We start from the raw sequence: 19,486 nt of genomic DNA, 5'->3' as shown, positions 1-19,486 counted from the left end.
ATGTTTACACTATTTTTTATTTTAGCCATGGTTTTTGCACAGCTCAGTATTTGAAAGTTTGTAAAAAGCTAATATGATTGCCATTTTGTAAATCTGAGAGATTTATATAAATACTAAAAACCTAATATAATGTAGGCTATTTTACAATATTTATATTGACTGAATAAAGCTGTTTACATTTATTAACAATAAAATGCATTTCTGCTAAAATCGAGTGTGTCATTGCAAGCCAGCACGCACTGTGGTTTCCTGCTGTTGTAGTCAACTCGGTGAAGTGACTTCCTGTTGCAGTGAGACCAATTCGCTTCGTAGAGCGAGATGTTTGAAAGCTTTCACATGATGTCACATTGAGACATATTATCCAAGCGTAAATTGACGCATAGAGACAGAACTTGTCAACAAAGAAAAATGCATTGATAAGTATTCAAATCATGGACGATGCGAATGACCAGCAGTGCTCTTAGGAGGGGCATTATTTACGAGTTTACCTGCAGGAAGGTGAGCACTGTGTGCGGAACACACCGGCGCCTCCCTCCGTCGACTGTTCTTCTCCTCCCTCTCCCAACCAACAACATGGATCATCGCAGTCCACCTGCGCTTTTTATTCTAGGTTACTCTATTTTATTCTAACGTGGTCTATGTGAGGTCTCTAAAACATTACGGTCTGTTTTAAAAGTCAACCAGGAGTTTCGATGAAACCATTAACTGAACAATGTAGCGAGCATCAGAAGAAAAGCGCTGGGGAGATGCCGAGTGAGGAGACGAGAACAGCACCTGGAAACGGTGTGACTGTGAACACAGCTACTACAAGAGAGGTACTTCAAATACACACTAATGCTTATTTTGAAGTAGAAAATGTTGTGTTTTGATGTTATGTGAATTTTGAAAGAAACTTTGACTTACTTAAACACTAGTTGGCTTGCTGGTCTGTCGAGGTAACACAACCCGTCTGTCCTCATTCCTCATTGCTACGTTTCACTACGGTGAACTCTTGTGTTGTATGTGTGTTTTAATAGTTACTATTATTAGATATGTGTTAAGGAATACTTTATTCAAAAATGAAAATTCTGACATTATTTATTCACCCTCATTTGGTTCCAAATATGTTTTGACTTTTTTTCCCCACACAAAAGGAGAATTAGAGCGTCAGTCACCATACACTTTTATTGCATCCTCTTTCCATACAATGGCAGTGAATAGTGACTCATGTTCATTTTGGGATAAACTATACATTTAGGACCCTTCTAATATAATTTAATGTAGGCCTGCATTTTGTCCGAATCATATAATAGAAAAAGTCAAATAATAATATTAATTTTAAATATTAGCCTATTGATAATATTATTTATTTATATTATGAAAATGCCTGAAAATAATGCCAGTCACAGCCTTGTTTAGTAGTGTGTCATCCATGCTCCTTTAGCAATCAAGTTACTTCCCTTTTCTCTCACTAGGATACACACTAAACAGACCAAACTGACCATAACTTCCTCCATCGGGATTGCATAGTAAACTGCAGTAAATGTTTGCTTATTGTATACAGCCGAGAAGAGAAGTAATGTAAACTAGATATTAAAAAAGCCTAGGTGAAGTTTGTAAGCCAGATAGATAGCAGTTTTTATTTTAACAGCAAATTAAGGTTTTTTTTTATTTTAGTCTTAGATATTCTATAATCTATCTGGCCATAAAACCTTCAGACTTCTTGCATTGTAGCCTTGCAGTTACAAGATAGTTGATATGCAGTTGCTAAAGTGTTCTGGGTGTTTGCTGGGGAGTTTCTAGGGTGTTCTCAGTGTTTAATAGGGTCACGTGCTTGCGAGGCAGTTGATTGGGTCTTCTGTGTATTGTTATTCCTGGATAGTTATTGCGAGGGTGAGTTCAGTGGTTTCTAGGTGCTACTGATTATTGCTAGGTAGGTATGGTATCAGTACACTTCTTCAAGTCAATAGAAACCAATCCTATGTTACTACAATGTTCTGATGCTGAAATATGGGTTGCTAGGGCACTCTGGGTGGTTTCTAGGGTGGGAAGAGCAGTTATCAGGGTGATTTACTGATTTGTTGACTTGTTCATGTTGCTTTACCTTTAATAAGGTGCTCTAAATGGTTGCTAGGGTGTGGCTAGGAAGTTGTTATGGTTATACTTAAAGCCTGCTGACAGCTTCAGCTTTATATCATCTGACCTAATTACTGGATAAGAAAGAGGTGTGTTGTTCATCTGTTATATGGTTGTGTTTGATCAGCGGTCATAAGTTTTGAATAATCTTCTTGACAGAGTCCAGCACAGCAGAATGGGATTGTGTCTTCTCACGATGTCATCAGCCCTGTATCCCAGTCTCAAACTGAGCATCAGCCTTCATCCTCTACACCAGCTGCTCCTGCTCAGCCTCCCAGAGAACAGTGGGGTGGCAAATATGAATTTCTGCTCTCCTGTATTGGCTACTGTGTTGGCCTGGGAAATGTCTGGAGGTTCCCCTACCTCTGCTACCGAAATGGAGGAGGTGAGTGACAATGCAGTAAATATGAACGCTAATCTGTTGGATCGCTTGAGTTGTAAAACAAGCCATTTTGTAAAAGGATGGTCACATTTACTGTTCTTCATCAAATTCAATCATTTTGAGTGAGGGCTGAAAAGTTGCTAAATCAGATTTTCATGTTAAGGTTGGTCATGCAAATTTGCTGTGTCGACCAATAGAAAATTACATGTTTTAAAAATTACTTTGGTGTTAGCTGTGCTAATCTGTACATCACTATGCAATGGACAATGGACTTCTTTCGTCACAAAATTTTACTTAAATTTAGCTAATGTGACCGCATTTAAAAAAAAAAAAAAAAAAAAAAAATCAGTGTTTCTGATTAAAATTTTGAACTTGCGTGGAAGTCGTGATTGAGGCAAATCTTGCGTGTTTGTGGCAATTTGTGTCTTTTTGCATCTTTGGTTTTGTATATAATCTACTCATGCTAATAATTAAATATCTTGTGCATACTCCCCTGCTTGGAAAAAAACCCGACAGAAAACGGTCGTCAGTAACGATTAGTTTTTGTAATCGAGTAATCGTCGATTATTCTGACGATTAATCGACTAAGCGGATAACTGTAATTAATTTTTTGTCAGGTAATAAAAATAGACCTAAGCAATAGCCTTTAAAATTATTTTAAAACATATATAATAGCAATGAAGCAATAATAATTAGCGCAAATAAAGTATTAAAAGCAAGTTTTTGGTTTTATTCAACAAAACTGTTAAAATACATAATGTATTATAAACAATAATGTACATTACGCATTATAACAAATCACTAACATCCTTACGATTGTTTTTACACTTTACTGCGTGATCTAATCCTTGTTTAATGAACAACATTTAATTCAAATATCCACTTAATCTTTAATATTTGGCTATTTCTTTACAACAAACAAATACTACAGCCACTGTAATTTCATTAATATGTGGACATCAAAACGTATAAACTCAGAGAGAAGGTTTAAGCTTTTATTTTGAAATCGTGATGAACAGTTAGCATATTGAGAAAGATACTGATTCTCCTGTGTTTGTGTAGGCTTATGAATTATTTACCTTACAAATCTGATGAAATTGCGTTCCCAGATAAACGTTATAGTAACGTTAAATTATAAAAAGTTTGTCTGGAGCAGCATTTACTGTGAACGGATTTGACACGCATATAAATAATTAAAGCAGATATATTAAACCTACATCGCATATATTTATTTATTGAATCGTAGTGTTTATGAATTCACAATAGCATTATGCTTTATATGATTTTTAAATGGGTTTAATATGTCATTTTTTAATATTGAGTACTCAAATTGAATTGAGGAATCATGACAGCCCAAAATATAAATTTTCACAGAATTTGTAATGGTTTTACTGGTTATAATGGGAATTGTACTGGTTTTAATAGAAACTGTAATGGCCCCTGTTGGTCTCTGCTGGTAATCTCTCGCCTTCTGTTGGTGTCTTGTTAAAACCACTAAATCCTAATGGAATATGTCCCAAAACACACTGCAGGAAACCATTCTTAAATTGATTTAATGGTAAATACTTGATAGTTTGTAGTGGTATTTGTAGTGGAAACTATTAGAATTTCTGTGATGGTTTCAATTGAGTTCAGCAGGGTCTATAAGAGACTTTTTGAACTTCTTGTCTAAATGGGTCTTTTATGAGTAAACTGGGAGTTTGGTCACCCTAAGCTGAAATCCATCCCTCTGCCCAACCAACCAAAACCAAAAACCTTTCCCTGCAGTAGGGAGGAGGGTGCATTTCTCTTTAAACCTCTGAAACAAATTAGCCCAAACCATGCAGGCCTCAAAAAAGGAAGAAATTTGCAAAGTAAATATGGTTAGTAATACAAATGAAGAGACCTGTTCACAGACTGTTGGAGCGTGATGTAGAAAATTGTCATTTCTTTTGGTTTTGTTTTATATTATAATAGTAAATTCTTAAAAATGAGAGTTTCTAGTTAGCAGTTGTGATAAAGAGACTGAATGAGTTGTAAAAAACAAACATGATGAATTTCATGGATTGTGCTAAACAACACTTTAAAGGGCAACGCTGAACTATAGTTAAATACCAGAATTGAAACCTTAGAAACACAATGAAAGCAGGTGGTGTCTGAAAGTGGACACTGAAATTGCTCCCATTTCTCCTGCATATTACAGACCAAAATATGCACACACAACGGAAACACTTGTTTCGGTTCTGTTCATGAAATGATTTGTTAAATCCAGAATTGACAGCACTTGCAATGCAAAAAAAGATTTGCAGTATTTATAGTAGTGTTTTTCTAATGTTTTGCATGGTTTTAATACACTTTTATGATGTGAAATATGTGAATAATACAAATGCTGAGAGTACTTGTGATTTAGGAGTGTGGAATCACTGGCACAAATGACATAATTTGGGGTTGTGGCTTTGTGGTTCGTGCACAAGCTCTAACATGTTTAGCTTTGATGCTTATGCAGGTGGACTTTGAGTCTGACTCATGTCATTTTTTCAAATCCAAAAATTTTCCAGCCTCCTCATCCCATCCTGTCTTGCATTTACTTTTGGTATGAATAAAAGTAATTAAAAATCCAACAATGTATATTAACAAATGGAATTAAATTGTAAAAATAATGTAAACAACTTTATTAAAGTCATGAGTCTTGACTGTGTTGGGTTGCAGGTGTGTTTCTCATCCCGTACTTCATCATGCTCTTCTTCACGGGAATGCCTCTCTTCCTCATGGAGCTCAGTCTGGGCCAGTATGGAGCCGCGGGTCCCATTACCGTGTGGAAGTGCTGTCCCCTCCTCAAAGGTACCACTTCACATGTATTTCATCAATTCAGCAGCTTAATCATGGTTTGTAAATTGGACTGTGATTATGTAAATTTGGTTTTGAGTTATATTCATTATTCAAAGCCGTGTAGCTCCATTTTGCTTAAGAAGTAAAAATTAATGGTCCTTCTGTTTTGTAATTAACTGGTAATTATATACAGGGCTAAACGAATGGAGATGATTGTGTTGTTCTGGTCTCATTGCAGGGATTGGTATAGGGATGCTGTGTGTGTCCACTTTTGTGTGTCTTTATTATAATGTCATTATCGCTTGGACGTTCTACTACCTGGGCAGTTCTTTCCAGAGCCCTCTGCCCTGGTCATGTGATGCTCTTCATAACATTCCCTTTTGTGGAGTAAGTCTGTCTCGTCTGCTAGAAGGTTAACATAGAATTTTAAACAACTGTGATTATCATCAGTTATCCAGATGAATCAAATATATTTTTCTTATTTAAAAGAAAAAAATCTGTTTTATCCACAGAACAAAACGAATGTCACGCAAAGTCCGTCTGAGGTCTTCTGGAAGTAAGAATTCTCAATTATTATTATTATTATTTTTTTTTTTTTCAGTTTCTCTAAACACATTTACTAAACTTGTCTGTATATTACATTGTTTTAGATATAAATGCAAATATATTTAAAAATAATTAAGGTGAAAACAATACATTTTGATTTTTTCATTTAATTTTTAATGATTGCATTTTTAATCCTGTCACTGATTTAAAGTAGTATATTAACACAAAATATAACATGAATATGTGGGTCGTTCTATAATTAGTGGTACATTTACATTTGACAATGTGAAGAAAAAAGTTTTTCTTTTTCCCAAAAACCAAAACATAACCTTGCATAGCTGCTTTGAAACTATCTATGTTGTATAAGGTGCTATATAAATAAATGTGATGCGTAGGAATATGTGCATAAAATACCATCTATATTTGCTACTGTCCACCGTTACCTTTACTGGGTAACACAGTTGACAGGTAACTTAGTTGACAATTTTAGTGTTTTGGGCCTATACTCAACATGGAAGTCTAGAACTACTGAGCGTATGGTATGTTTAGAAATATATTTTTAAAAACCAAACATTTTTTATGTTTTAGTTAAATTGTCGTACAGTGTAACACTGTTGACAGTCAATTGATCCACTCTTGACACAGGTTTGCTAGTTTAACCAATATTAGGGTAAAAAGAGAGAACATAACTACTAGTGTTTCATCCATGTGCTTCTAGAGTAAATATCATCATACTGTGCAAGTTATGCGAGAATGAGACAAACCATTCCTTTTTGAGAGGGGGGTTTTCTAGTGGGTAACTTTGTTTTGAACTGATTTGTAAGCCACTTTTTTAACATTTTGTGTTTTAGTAAAAATGTTGTAGTTTGTAAAAATGCTTGAATTACTAGAAATTTTGATTTTAAAAAAATTATCAAAGCTTTCCACAGAAATTTTGGTTACATTTTACAATATAGTTAAATTTATTAACATTAATGCATTAGGTATCATGCATTAGTAATTAAAAAATAATATAAAAATATATTAATGTTTATTTATTAACATACTGTTGTTTGTGTAAATGCATATTCATTTGTAATAAGTCCTTGTTAATTTATAATTTCAAATGTTAAATATGTATATGTTGATTTTAACATTAACCTGTACTACTGTTCAGAAGTTTGATGTCAGAAAATAGTACTTTGTTCAAATTAATATCTTTACTTTAAATACTGAAATAAGTACATCCTGTACCATGATTTCCACAAAAATGATTTCTAAGGGATCATATGACACTGAAGGCTAGATATAATATATTTTACAATATAGTTTCAGAATATTACAGTTTTACTGTATTTTTGCTCATGTTTTATGTTTGTTCACACCTTTTTAAAATACCACAGTTAACCGTGTGATAATGTATAGAAGTATGCTGTTACTGACACATACAGAGCTGAAAAATCTATTCTGGTGTTCTGTGGTGAGATTAATGCTGATGTATCACAAAACCACACTTGAAATACTCTGAGACTGTTAACATGCAATGAAGCCAATTACAGAATTCTTGAATCTTATACCGAGTGTTTGTGTGTGTTCAGTGAAAAGGTTCTGGGTGTAGTGAACAGTGCAGGACTGCATGATCCCGGTCCAGTACGTTGGCCTCTAGCTCTCTGTTTGCTGGCTGCCTGGATCGTCATTTTCCTCTGCATGCTCAAGGGCATTCGCAGCTCTGGCAAGGTAAGACCTCACCCAGACACACCTGAAAGCCTTACTGAGATCCACAGTACATCCAGCTGGCTTTTTTCCCGAAAGGGAAATAGGTGTAGACCAGTTGGCCATTTTAGTATCACTGAGATACTATTACAATTTTTTTTTATATTTTTAATTTGGGGTCCATTTTTACTTTTGTTAAAGTTTGAGGAATTTTATTGTGTATTACATTTTTTAACATGTCTGTATAATTTATATAGTTTTATTTCAGTTTTAGTTACATCAAGGGGCAACACTTAAGTTTAGGGACTAATTCTCACTATTAAAGGAGAAGTTCACTTCCAGAATCAATTTACTCACCCCCTTGTCCTCCAAAATGTTCATGTCTTTCTTTCTTTAGTCGTAAATAAATTATATTTCTTGAGGAAAAAAATCAGGAATGTTCTCCATATAGTGGACTTCTATGGTGCCCCTGAGTTTGAACTTCCAAAATGTAGTTTAAATGCAGCTTCAAAGGGATCTAAATCCCAGCCGAGGAAGAAAGGTCTTATCTAGCGAAAGGATTGGTTATTTTTTTAAAAAACTGACAATTTCTATACTTTTTAACCTCAGATGTTCGTCTTGTCTAGTCCCAAATTAGATGGGAGTTCACGCAGAGCTAGACAAGACAAGCATTTGAGGTTAAAAAGTATATAAATTCCCTTTTATTTTTTTTTAGAAAATAACTATTTGTTTCGTTAGATAAGACCCTTCTTCCTCGGCTGGGATTGTTTAGAGCCCTTTGAAGCTGCATTTAAACTACGTTTTGGAAGATCAAACTGGTGGGCACCATAGAAGTCCACTATATAAAGAAAAATCCTGAAATGTTTCCCTCAGAAAACAATTTGTTTACGACAGAAGAAAGAAAGAAAGACATGAACATCTTGAATGACAAGGGGATGAGTAAATTATCTTTACATTTTTGTTCTGGAAGTGAACATCTCCTTAAACTAGAATATTGGCTTTTTATTTGTACTAGTATATTTTGCATAACCATATTTTAGATCCCTTAACCCTACTTTGTTCCTAAACGTAACCTTACTATTAAAAAGCAGCAAATTAGGAGTTTATTGAAGCAAAAGTCGCAGTTAATAGTTAACAGTGAGAACTGGTCCTCAAACTAAATTGTGACCCATTATGTTAAAGGGATAGTTCACCCAAAATTGAAAATGACCCCATGATAAACTCACCCTCAAGCAATTCTAGGTTTATATGACTTTCTTCTTTCAGGTGAATACAGTTGGAGTTATATTTAAAAATATTCTGGCTCTTCCAAGCTTTATAATGGCAGTGAATGGCTGTTGATTTTTTGAAGTCCAATAAAGCACATCCATCCATCATAAAAAGTGGTCCACAAGGCTCCGGGGGGTCAGTAAAAGCCTTCTAAACGAATCAAAGCATTTTTGTAAGAAAAATATGCATATTTAAAACTTTGTAAAATTCTAGCTTGCGTTAAAGGAGAAGTCCACTTCCAAAACAAAGATTCACATATAATGTAGTCACCCCGTTGTCATCCAAGATGTTCATGTCTTTCTTTCCTTAGTCGCAAAGAAATTATGTTTTTTGAGGAAAACATTTCAGTATTTTTCTCCATATAATGGACTGGTATGGTGCCCCGATTTTGAATTTCCAAAAGGCTGTTTAAATATGGCTTCAAACGATCCCAAATGTGGTTGTAAACAATCCCAGCCAAGAAAGAAGGGTCTTATCTAGCGGGTCTTATCATGAGAGTATGGCGTGTAGCAAAACAAAACACTGGTCTTGAATTACAAAACGCGCATTTGTAAAGAAAAATGTCGGAGGATTTCAGTATAAGCCATAATGAGACTGGTTTTCCTTTGCTGTAAACAAAACTTGTTTTCGTGAGACTAGCATATTCTCACGTGAGATTATGCTATGCCTATGTCCTGCTTCATCCGCTGGAATGCCACTCTCTCATGAATGTATGTACATATTTTGTGTGAATGTGTGTACGTAAGAGTTAATGAAAGCTAGAGATTATGGTTTATAAAGTTTTAAATATGGATATTTTTCTTACACAAATGCATCGCTTTGCTTCAAAAGGCCTTTAGTAACTCTCCAGAGCTGCATAGAGCGTTTTTATGACAGATGGATACATTTTTTGACTTCAATCTCAGCACTCATTCACTGCCATTATAAAGCTTGGAAGAGCCAGGACATTTTTTAACGTATCTCTGATTGTATTCATCTGAAAGAAGAAAGTCATATACACCTAGGATGGCTTTTTGGGTGAATGAAAATGAGAAATGTTGCTTTATTTTATTTTTTGTTTTATTTCAGTTTATGTGTGTTTTGCCTCAAGTAATAGAAATGATGGTTTTATGGTTTTAATTAATTATAATAACTCTGGTGTGTACTTCATAATACATATGAGGCCATTTCAAAGCAGATGAGAATATGTTCTACACAAAGAAATTAATTTCTCATCTTTCGTCTTATGTCAGGTGGTGTATGTGACTGCCACCTTCCCCTATTTTGTGCTGGTGGTCCTCATCATCAGAGGGGCCACCCTCGAGGGCTCCTTAAACGGTGTCGCCTTCTACCTCACGCCAAACTGGATACACCTGGCTAACGCACAGGTACAATTTCTTTAAGAGCACAATTTTTAGATAAATGCTATGTTTTTTTATTCCCTTCAGTTCTGTATTGTATTTTACTGTTTTATCATTGTAGGTTTGGAATGATGCTGCATCACAGATCTTTTATTCTTTGGGTATTGGGGTTGGTGGTCTCCTGTCAATGGCGTCTTACAATAAATTTGACAATAATGTCATCAGGTTAGGCTTTTTACTATGAGAAAACACTTTGTTTTTGTTTTTTATTTCATGAAACATTATTAGTCTCAAAATGATTTCTAATCTCGCAGGGATACTCTAGTCATCACTATTGGAAACTGCGGCACCAGTTTTTTTGCAGGCTTTGCCATTTTCTCCATCTTGGGTCATATGGCTTGGAGGAAGGGCGTGCCTGTGGATAAAGTGGCAGACTCAGGTAAAGTACATCTTGTTTAGCCTGTCATGTTACTTCTGTTTTTTCTGACATCCCGTATAGCTCAGCCCACAGTAGCATTATTACTGTCAATTGAATGTTTCACATTCTTGCATTTCCAAAGATAGTGCATTATTTGTAATTTTAAGAGTGTTTGTGGTTGTATTTTATTTGTTAGGTCCTGGTCTGGCATTTGTTGCCTACCCAGAAGCCCTGGCTCTTCTCCCGGGGTCAGTGTTTTGGTCCATCCTGTTTTTTTCTCATGCTCTTTATGCTGGGAGTGGATACACTGGTAAGACCCTCCAGTGCATTCAGGTTTTCTCAAGTTTAACAGACACATTGTTAGAGTCACACCATACACAAATAAAGTACAGTTCAAAGGTCTGGGGTTGGTAGGATTTTTAAAATTAATTAATTAATTAATTTAAAGGAGAAGTCCACTTCCAGAACAACAATTTACATATAACGTACTCACGCCATTGTCATCCAAGATGTTCATGTCTTTCTTTCTTCAGTCGTAAAGAAATTATGTTTTTTGAGGAAAACATTTCAGGATTTTTCTCCATATAATGGACTGATATGGTGTCCTGATTTTGAACTTCCAAAATGCAGATTAAATGCGGCTTCAAACGATCCAAAATGCGGTTGTAAACGATCCCAGCCGAGGAAGAATGGTCTTATCTAGCAAAACGATCGGTTATTTTCATATAAATAATACAATTTATATACTTTTTAATGTCAAACGCTCATCTTGTCTTGCTCTTCTCGACCTCTGTTTTTTATGTTCTTGACAGTTAGGGTATGTCGAAAAACTCCCATCTCATGTTCTCCCTCAACTTCAAAATCGCCCTATATCGCTGTTTTACCTTTTTCGTTAAGGGTGTTTGATCTTCTTTGCATGTTCACTTTGCAAACACTGGGTCAGTACTTCTGCAGCGATGTAGGATGATTTTGAAATGATTTTTTTTAAGTTGAGTTTTTCGACATACCCTAACTGTGTTGAACCGGAATACACAGAGCTCAGGGAGAGCAAGACAAGACGAGCGTTTGAGATTAAAAAGTATTTAAATTGTATTTTTTTAATAAAAATAACTGATCGTTTTGCTAGATAAGACCCTTCTTCCTTGTCTGGGATCATTTATAATCGCATTTGGGATCGTTTGAAGCCGCATTTAAACTGCAATTTGGAAGTTCTAACTCGGGGCACCATATCAGTCCATTATATGGAGAAAAATCCAGAAATGTTTTCCTCAAAAAAACATAATTTCTTTACGACTGAAGAAAGAAAGACATGAACATCTTGGATGAAAAGGTGGGTGAGTACATTATCTGTAAATTGTTGTTCTGGAAGTGGACTTCTCCTAAATAAAACAACAAAGTAATTCAATATATTAAAAAGATTACTGTTTTCTATTTTTATGTATTTTTAAATTTCATTTATTCCTGTGCCATATGATTTTTGTAGCCATTACTTCAGTCTGTACCATTATAAATGTCTTTGCTGTTACTTTTGATCAATTTAATGCATCCTTTCTGAATAAGAAAGAGTATTATTTTCTTTAAAAAATCTTACTGACCCCAAACTTTTGAATGGAAGCATATACATTCGCTCACATTTACACATAAGAATAATCATTTTAGTCCACAGTATTTCAGTTGAATTCAAAAGACTTTCTATAAAAATAAAAGAAAAATCTATATTTGAATGACAGGTAAGATTATGAGAAAAGTCATGGCAATTAAACAGAAAGTGTGGGAACTGTGTAATATGAATCCAAGTGGTCAGGTTTCAGTGTTTTCAAATTACAATTGTGATTGTATGTAACATCAGTGTTCAGGAAGTAGATTTGTCAAGAGATGTGTGAAATAACCATGTACATCCTGTCTTACTACACAGCTTGCTGCTGAGCTACGACACTCATTTCAGTAAATACGCATGAACACACAGTGGTTTTCACATGAAATCTCTGTTTGTCTCTCTGCATCACATTTCAGTTGTATTGCCAAAACATTAGTTTGTTTATATATAGCTACTATAGTATTTGTAACTATAATATTAATACGCAAGTTTCACCTGTAAATATAGGCTATCATACATGGTTTGCATAGCACTGCTGGCATTAAGTTAATGGATTCAGTTCCCAGGATGTACACATACTGGTAAAATATAGCTTGAATATACTAAAGATTATCTGCCAAATGCATAAATGTGAATGTGAAAGCAAACAGATGATGGCACACAGCAGTCCTACTGCTGCCCTAACAGCAAAGCCGAGGATCTGTTTAGTTTTGTTAATGTAGATGTCAGGGAAACTTATGACATATTTGTACACTCCTGACAAGTTAGTTCTTTGTTTAATTCTTGCTATTCTCTCTCTCTCTCCTGCAGTTTGGTAACATGGAGGGGATCTGTACGGCTGTGCTGGATGAGTTTCCTCAGCTCAGATCCAATCTAAAGCACAAGACGCTGTTCCTGGCGCTGCTCTGTTTCGCCTTCTATCTCATGGGCCTGCTGCTCATCACTGATGTAAGCGCAACAGACTGACTGATAGCAGGATTTAGTAGTTGACATTTTTATAAATACATGTGTACAGATGTCCAGAGTTTAGTATGTGTCTCTAATGTTTAATATTCAGATTCATTGTCTGTCCAACTTCATGTAGTCCATTAATGCTGTCACTCTTTTTGTTGTGATTTATTTCTTTTTATTTATGTTTTTCCATCACAGGGTGGGATATACTGGTTCACACTCATTGACTCCTTCAGCACAAGTTTTGGTCTCATCATCATTACTCTCTTCATGTGTATTGGCATCTCATTCTTTTATGGTACACTCACTTTTGTTTCCTTCTGGTTGATGGGCTGATATTATTATGAACACATTTGTTTTTATTTTCATGAACACATTTGTTTTTATTTTTAGAGAGATTTCATAAGGTATTCTGATTTGTTACATGGAATTTAGGGATTCTTTTGGATCACACATTTATATTTTATTTTATCAAAAAAGTCACATATTTCTGCTAATATTTACAGCACGAACATTACATCTATAGTTCACCCTAAAAATTTAAATTTGCTGAAAGTTTACTCACCCTCAGTGATCCAAGATGAAGTTGAGTTTGTTTATTGGAACCGATTTGGTGAAGTTTGGCATTACATCACTTGCGCAACAGTTGATCCTCTGCTGTGGATGGGTGCCGTCAGAATAAGAGTCCAAACAGCTGATAAAAACATCACAATAATCCACAAGTAATCCACTTGAGTTCAGTCATTGTAAAATGAAAAGCTGCTTGTTTGTAATTGGAAAAAATTGTTTTGTTTGAATCAGGAGAGAAATAGGCACAGATCAAGCGCTGTTTACAAGTTAAAACAGTTTAAAACAAATCTAAAAAGACAGTGTATTTTGACCACAGGGACTTTTTCACTGGAGGAAGCGTTATTGTGGATTATGGACTGCTATTTTGGCCAGAAGTGACTGTTTAAATGTAAAATGTCTTAATGATGGATTTGTTTCTTATAAGGGCAATTCGACAGAACTTGTCCAAAGTCAGAGTTGGAAACGTCTTGAAAAAAATGTCTTTTTCCAAAAAATGTGTATGTGCAGTTATGCAAATTGTATAATATCCAAGATACACATTTTTAGTAATTGTGCAGTTAATTCTCATATTATATTTTCAAAAGTTTTGAAATATTTGTCACTACTGAAACAGTAATAATAATTTAATTAGAAGGGTTATACTGACTTATTAAGATTTTGCTTACATCTATATTTTTGCTATTTTATTGACATTTTTTCGTAGGTAAATCCATAACTGTTACTTTTTTGACAATATTTCAGCTGTAATTTATGAGATTTGTTGTATTTTGAATCCAATTTTTCTTTGTAAAAGACAAAAAGTTGATCATACTGATTTCAAAGTTAAGGATTTATTAGTTTGAATATACACTGAACCAAAAACTATCATAACATCTTAGTTAATAATTAAGTATACTTTATTTTTGACAAATCATCCCGTGTTTTGATAGTGACTGCACGTTTTTGGTAGTGACAGTAATGCTTTGGTAGCAACCCACATACTAAAATGCTACTAAAACATTAAAATACAAAAAAATGCATAACTGTGCTAAAATGTTGTTCCATATTGTCACTACCGAAACAATGATGACAACGGTGACTCTTTCGGTAGTGACAAATTTATGGTATAACACCCCGAAAACGAAGATGTCACTAGTGAAACTCCACCAAATGTTTCAGTAGAAACTGTTTCGTTAGTGACAATTTTAGATACAGACCCATTCACTGCAGAGGATCCACTGGTGAGCATGTGATGTAAGGCTATAATTGAATTGCTCACAATCTGTTCCTATGAAAACTAAAAAAAAACATACTAGTCTATATCTAGGGTCAGTAAATTTTCACGAAAGTTTAATTTTTGGATGAACTGCTCCTTCAAGACCTCTTTTTTTGCCTCATTCTTTTATTGTGGTGTTATTACTTCAGATGAACCTGCTTTGAATGGGACATAAAAAACAAACTGTAGTTTATTGCTTAACCTCTACATATCAGTCACAGTGTTTCCTTGTATTCATTTTACATTGAGCATCTGCTATATAATAATCAACTTTTCTATCACATTCCCCTGTCAGCTGCAGTTTTTATATGTGACATGACTGCACTCCATGATCTGTTTTATACTTGCATATGCTTATGTAATTGCAGGTGTGAACCAGTTCTGCCAGGACATTGTGGACATGATCTGTCGCTGTCCTCCCTGGTGCACAAAACTGCTATTGTACTTCAAAGCCTGCTGGGTGGTTTTCACTCCCTTCCTGCTGACGGTGGGTGTCCTGCTTTTGGTTTGGTTTATTGGAATCACCCTCATGTTTTAATATGTAATGATGCATGAGGTTTCTGTTGACGTGATTGTAAATGTTATACGTGAATATATATTTATAAGTGTTTGAGCAGAATCATACTAGAGTACTTTCAGAAACTTGGCTCTACTGCAGAGTGGAATCAAACACCATGTCTGTCCTGTGTCCAGTGTAATGAATAATTCACTTGCTGAGATATTGTATCTCACTAACAGTGATAGTCCCATTCACAGAATGAGACCTCAGTCTTTATATTCAAAATGGTAAGAGATTGTTTTCTCTGTACAGTTCATCCTGACCTACATCTTCATCGAGATGTACCGCACGCCTCTGCACTATGGCACATATTTGTACCCGACCTGGGGCAAAGCGCTGGGTGTATGTATGGGCGCCTTCTGCTGTCTGCAGATTCTCGTCTGGGCCATAGTGGCCGTCAGTAAAGAGTCTGGCACTCTTAAAGATGTAAGTCCCTTCAAAACAACCTTGTTTGTGACCCTGAACCACAAAACTAGTCATAAGGGTCAATTTTTTGAAATTGAGATTTATACATTGTGTGAAAGCTAAATAGGCTTTCCATTGATTTATGGTTTGTTAGAATCAAGATACAACTCTTTGAAAATCTGGAATCTGAGGGTGCAAAAAAATTGAGAAAATCGCCTTTAAAGTTGTCCACGTGAAGTTCTTAGCAATGCATATTATGAATCAAAAAGTACGTTTTGATATATGTACAAAATATCTTCATGGAACATGATCTTTACTTAAAGGAGAAGTCCACTTCCAGAACAACAATTCACAAATAATTTACTCACCCCCTTGTCATCCAAGATGTTCATGTCTTTCTGTCTTCAGTTGTGAACAAATTATGTTTTTAAGGAAAACATTTCAGGATTTTTCGCCATATAATGGACTTGATTGGTGCCCCGATTTTGAACTTCCAAAATGTAGTTTAAATGCAGCTTCAAAGGACTGTAAACGATCCCAGCCGAGGAAGAAGGGTCTTATCTAGCGACACGATCAGTCATTTTTTTCAGAAAATAATTTTTTAAAATACTTTTTAAGCACAAAAGCTTGTGTAGCTCGTGTAGGATGCACGTTCACGATGCTACGCACTATTGAATCACATCGAAAGGTCACGCCGAACTTAGGTGGAACTACAGACCCAGTGTTTACAAAGCAAATGCGCAAAGACTTAAGAAAGTGCAAGTAAGTTTGTAAACGCTGTTTACAAACAAAAAGGTACAACGATGTCCTCCTCTCAAGTTGTAGGAAAAAATAAGATGGGAGTTTTTCGCCATACTCAGTACACAGATGATGAACTTACACGATTCGTAGTAGTTATGGGAAGTTCGGCTCATTATACCGACTCAGACCTTTGAGTCTCATTCAGCAAAATGAACAAATCTTTTTTCAAGTCATTTCATTCATTTTAGGAAAATATAATTAAAATGTTACGTGTTACTTCCCTGACGCATCTACTGCTTACACAAACTCTGTTTCTTATAATACTTTAAGAAACAGAAAAGATTAATTCATTGTTTACCTGGGTCTTTAGTCTATGATTAGCTCACCTCACCTCCTATCTGACAAGTTTTCGGGTTTGAGTCGTTCGTTCATCATGTGACAGCCCCATAAGATGCACGAACGACTCAAAAAACCCAAAGACTTGAAACAGGTGAATTAATTCCAGTACAGAACCTAATAGGATGTTGCGCATGCGTGACTGAACGAATCACTCCCCGAGACGACTCGTTCTTCCCGAGTCAGATTAAAGATTCGTTCAAAATGAAAGAATCATTTAAGAACGACCCATTACTAATTCGTAGCATCGTGAACGCGCATCCCAGAGCCTGTGCTTAAAACGTATACAAATTTTTATTTTTCGGAAAACATGACCGATCGTTTACAGCCCTTTGAAGCTGCATTTAAACAGCATTTTGGAAGTTCAAAATCAGGGCACCAATGAAGTACATTATATGGAAAAAAATCCTGAAATGCTTTCCTCAAAAACCATAATTTCTTTACGACTGAAGACAGAAACACATGAACATCTTGGATGACAAGGGGGTGAGTAAATTATTTGTAAATTGTTGTTCTGGAAGTGGACTTCTCCTTTAATTTTCTAAAGATTTTTGGCATAAAAGAAAAATCAAGATTGTATTGTTTGCTATTGCTACAAATATACCCATGCTACTTATGACTGGTTTTGTGGTCCAGGGTCACATTTATTTGTATCAGCAGGTATGTGTGTGACGTTCATTCTGACATACGTTTTTTGCATTCAGCGCTTCAAGAAATCCATCCGTCCCCTCAACTCCTGGCGTGTTAACAACATAAACACGACCTCTCAGGAGCAGCACGTGGAGCCTCAGCAAGTTGAAGGACCCTTTACAGTTAACCTGACTGAAGCGGACTTTACAGCCATGAACTGGGAGGCCATAAGCGAGGCGTAACACTGCCCAATGTGTTAGGAGGTCAGAACTGCAGCATCTCGAAAGGACAAGTACTGGTGAGGACTCCTGTTTGGAGAATTGTGCACTCTTCCTCACCAGTCCAGCTGGACTGACATAAATATACTGTCTCATAGGACAATCATTTTTTTTATTTATGCTAATTGCTCATTTGGCATAGTACTGGGCCTGAAGCCAGAGGCTGAGAAACACAAAAGACATTTGGATTCATTGGCTGAATACTTGACGACCTAAGGGTTCCATTTCATGCCGTTCATCTAGTCTTTTCATCAAAGAATGTATAGGCTTATTTTTTAAGGCAACAGATCTAGTAACATGATCTGTTTGTTATTTATAAGAGCCAGGTCAAATCAAATCAGGTCAGTGCCTTTCGGAAACATTGTTTGTTTGAAATAGTAACTGCTCTCATGAATAAAATAAAGTAGTACGAGATCCTCTTTAGAATGTTTAAATATGCTGTATAAAAACATACCCTTTTCATAACCCTTTTGTAATGCCACAAATCCAGCAAATAAAATCATGAATTGTTCTCAGCCGAAGCTGGGCAGATTCAACTTATTTCAGCAGACTACCCAAGCTGTGCATACTTTGAATAAAGCAAACTTCCTTATGACAGAGGAGGTGCAGAAACAGGTTTATTTATTCAGAGCACTATGGCAACAATGGTAAGCCTGCCCTTGTTGGGGCTTTGTTGTGGACTCTGACTTATTGAGCTATCTTGAATTAGACGGTTTCTCTAAGTGTGCCTAGCTATTTAATGTTCTGCTCCACAGCGGTTGATGCAAACAAACCTTCAGGAGATGTTAAATACACCAGAGAAATGTGTACAGAGTGCACTAGCAAAAAAAAGCTCTGGTATTTGTGGTGTTCAGCTTAGACTGCATGAACAATTCAAGAATTTGGTATATATATACACTGAATATGTGCTGTTGGGTCTGTCTACTGTGTTGGTGTGTATTACACAGTGGATTTTTAGTGAACTGTAATGGAAGAGCTACTTCCTGTAACTGTTGACATTTACAGATTTATCAACAGCTCCATGACGCAAAGAGGTTTTTCAAAAAATGCAATGCTGAGGAAGTTACACTATAAACCTGTTTAGCACTGAGAACTAGCAAACGTATTTTCATTTGTGGTTAAAAGTCTCAAATTACACTTCATTCAGATTGTATATGGAAGATAATGGAAACCTGTTTCCGCCACTGAATAAAAAATAAAAAAAGGTAATTAAGACATTTTAACTCACAATATGAGAAAAAACTCATGCATGCAAAACTTGCATTTCCGAGAACAGTCAGAAGTTTTTATCCCGCTATTCTGACTTTTTATCTCACAATTCTGATTTTATAACTTGTTTATATTACAAAAAACTAAGAAAAAAAATCAGAATTGTGAGTTTACCTCACAATTCTGACTTAATTTCTCAGAACTGCAAGTTTACACCTCGTAATTCTGACTGTATAAGTGTGAGTTTGTCACAATACTGAGAAAAAAAGTCAGAATTGCAAAATATAAACTACATTTGTGAGAAAAAGTATGAAGTTTATATCCT

At 35.5% G+C, this 19,486-nt stretch overlaps 1 protein-coding gene across 1 annotated transcript; it reads left to right on the top strand.

Moving 5' to 3' along the window:
• Positions 1–304: 304 nt before the first annotated feature.
• slc6a7 (solute carrier family 6 member 7) lies at positions 305–18,224 on the top strand. The gene is given in 16 exon segments (XM_051092317.1): positions 305–815; positions 2,275–2,500; positions 5,186–5,317; positions 5,544–5,692; positions 5,818–5,861; positions 7,429–7,567; positions 10,045–10,179; positions 10,274–10,377; positions 10,467–10,591; positions 10,767–10,840; positions 10,842–10,880; positions 12,978–13,115; positions 13,317–13,416; positions 15,312–15,430; positions 15,755–15,928; positions 17,749–18,224. Coding segments are annotated over 16 exon segments (1,989 nt in total). The 5' UTR covers positions 305–692; the 3' UTR covers positions 17,917–18,224.
• Positions 18,225–19,486: the final 1,262 nt, after the last annotated feature.

This window comes from Labeo rohita, chromosome 21 (assembly GCF_022985175.1).
Source record: "Labeo rohita strain BAU-BD-2019 chromosome 21, IGBB_LRoh.1.0, whole genome shotgun sequence".
NCBI lineage: Eukaryota > Metazoa > Chordata > Actinopteri > Cypriniformes > Cyprinidae > Labeo > Labeo rohita.
This window is presented reverse-complemented; position numbering and strand designations above follow the sequence as displayed.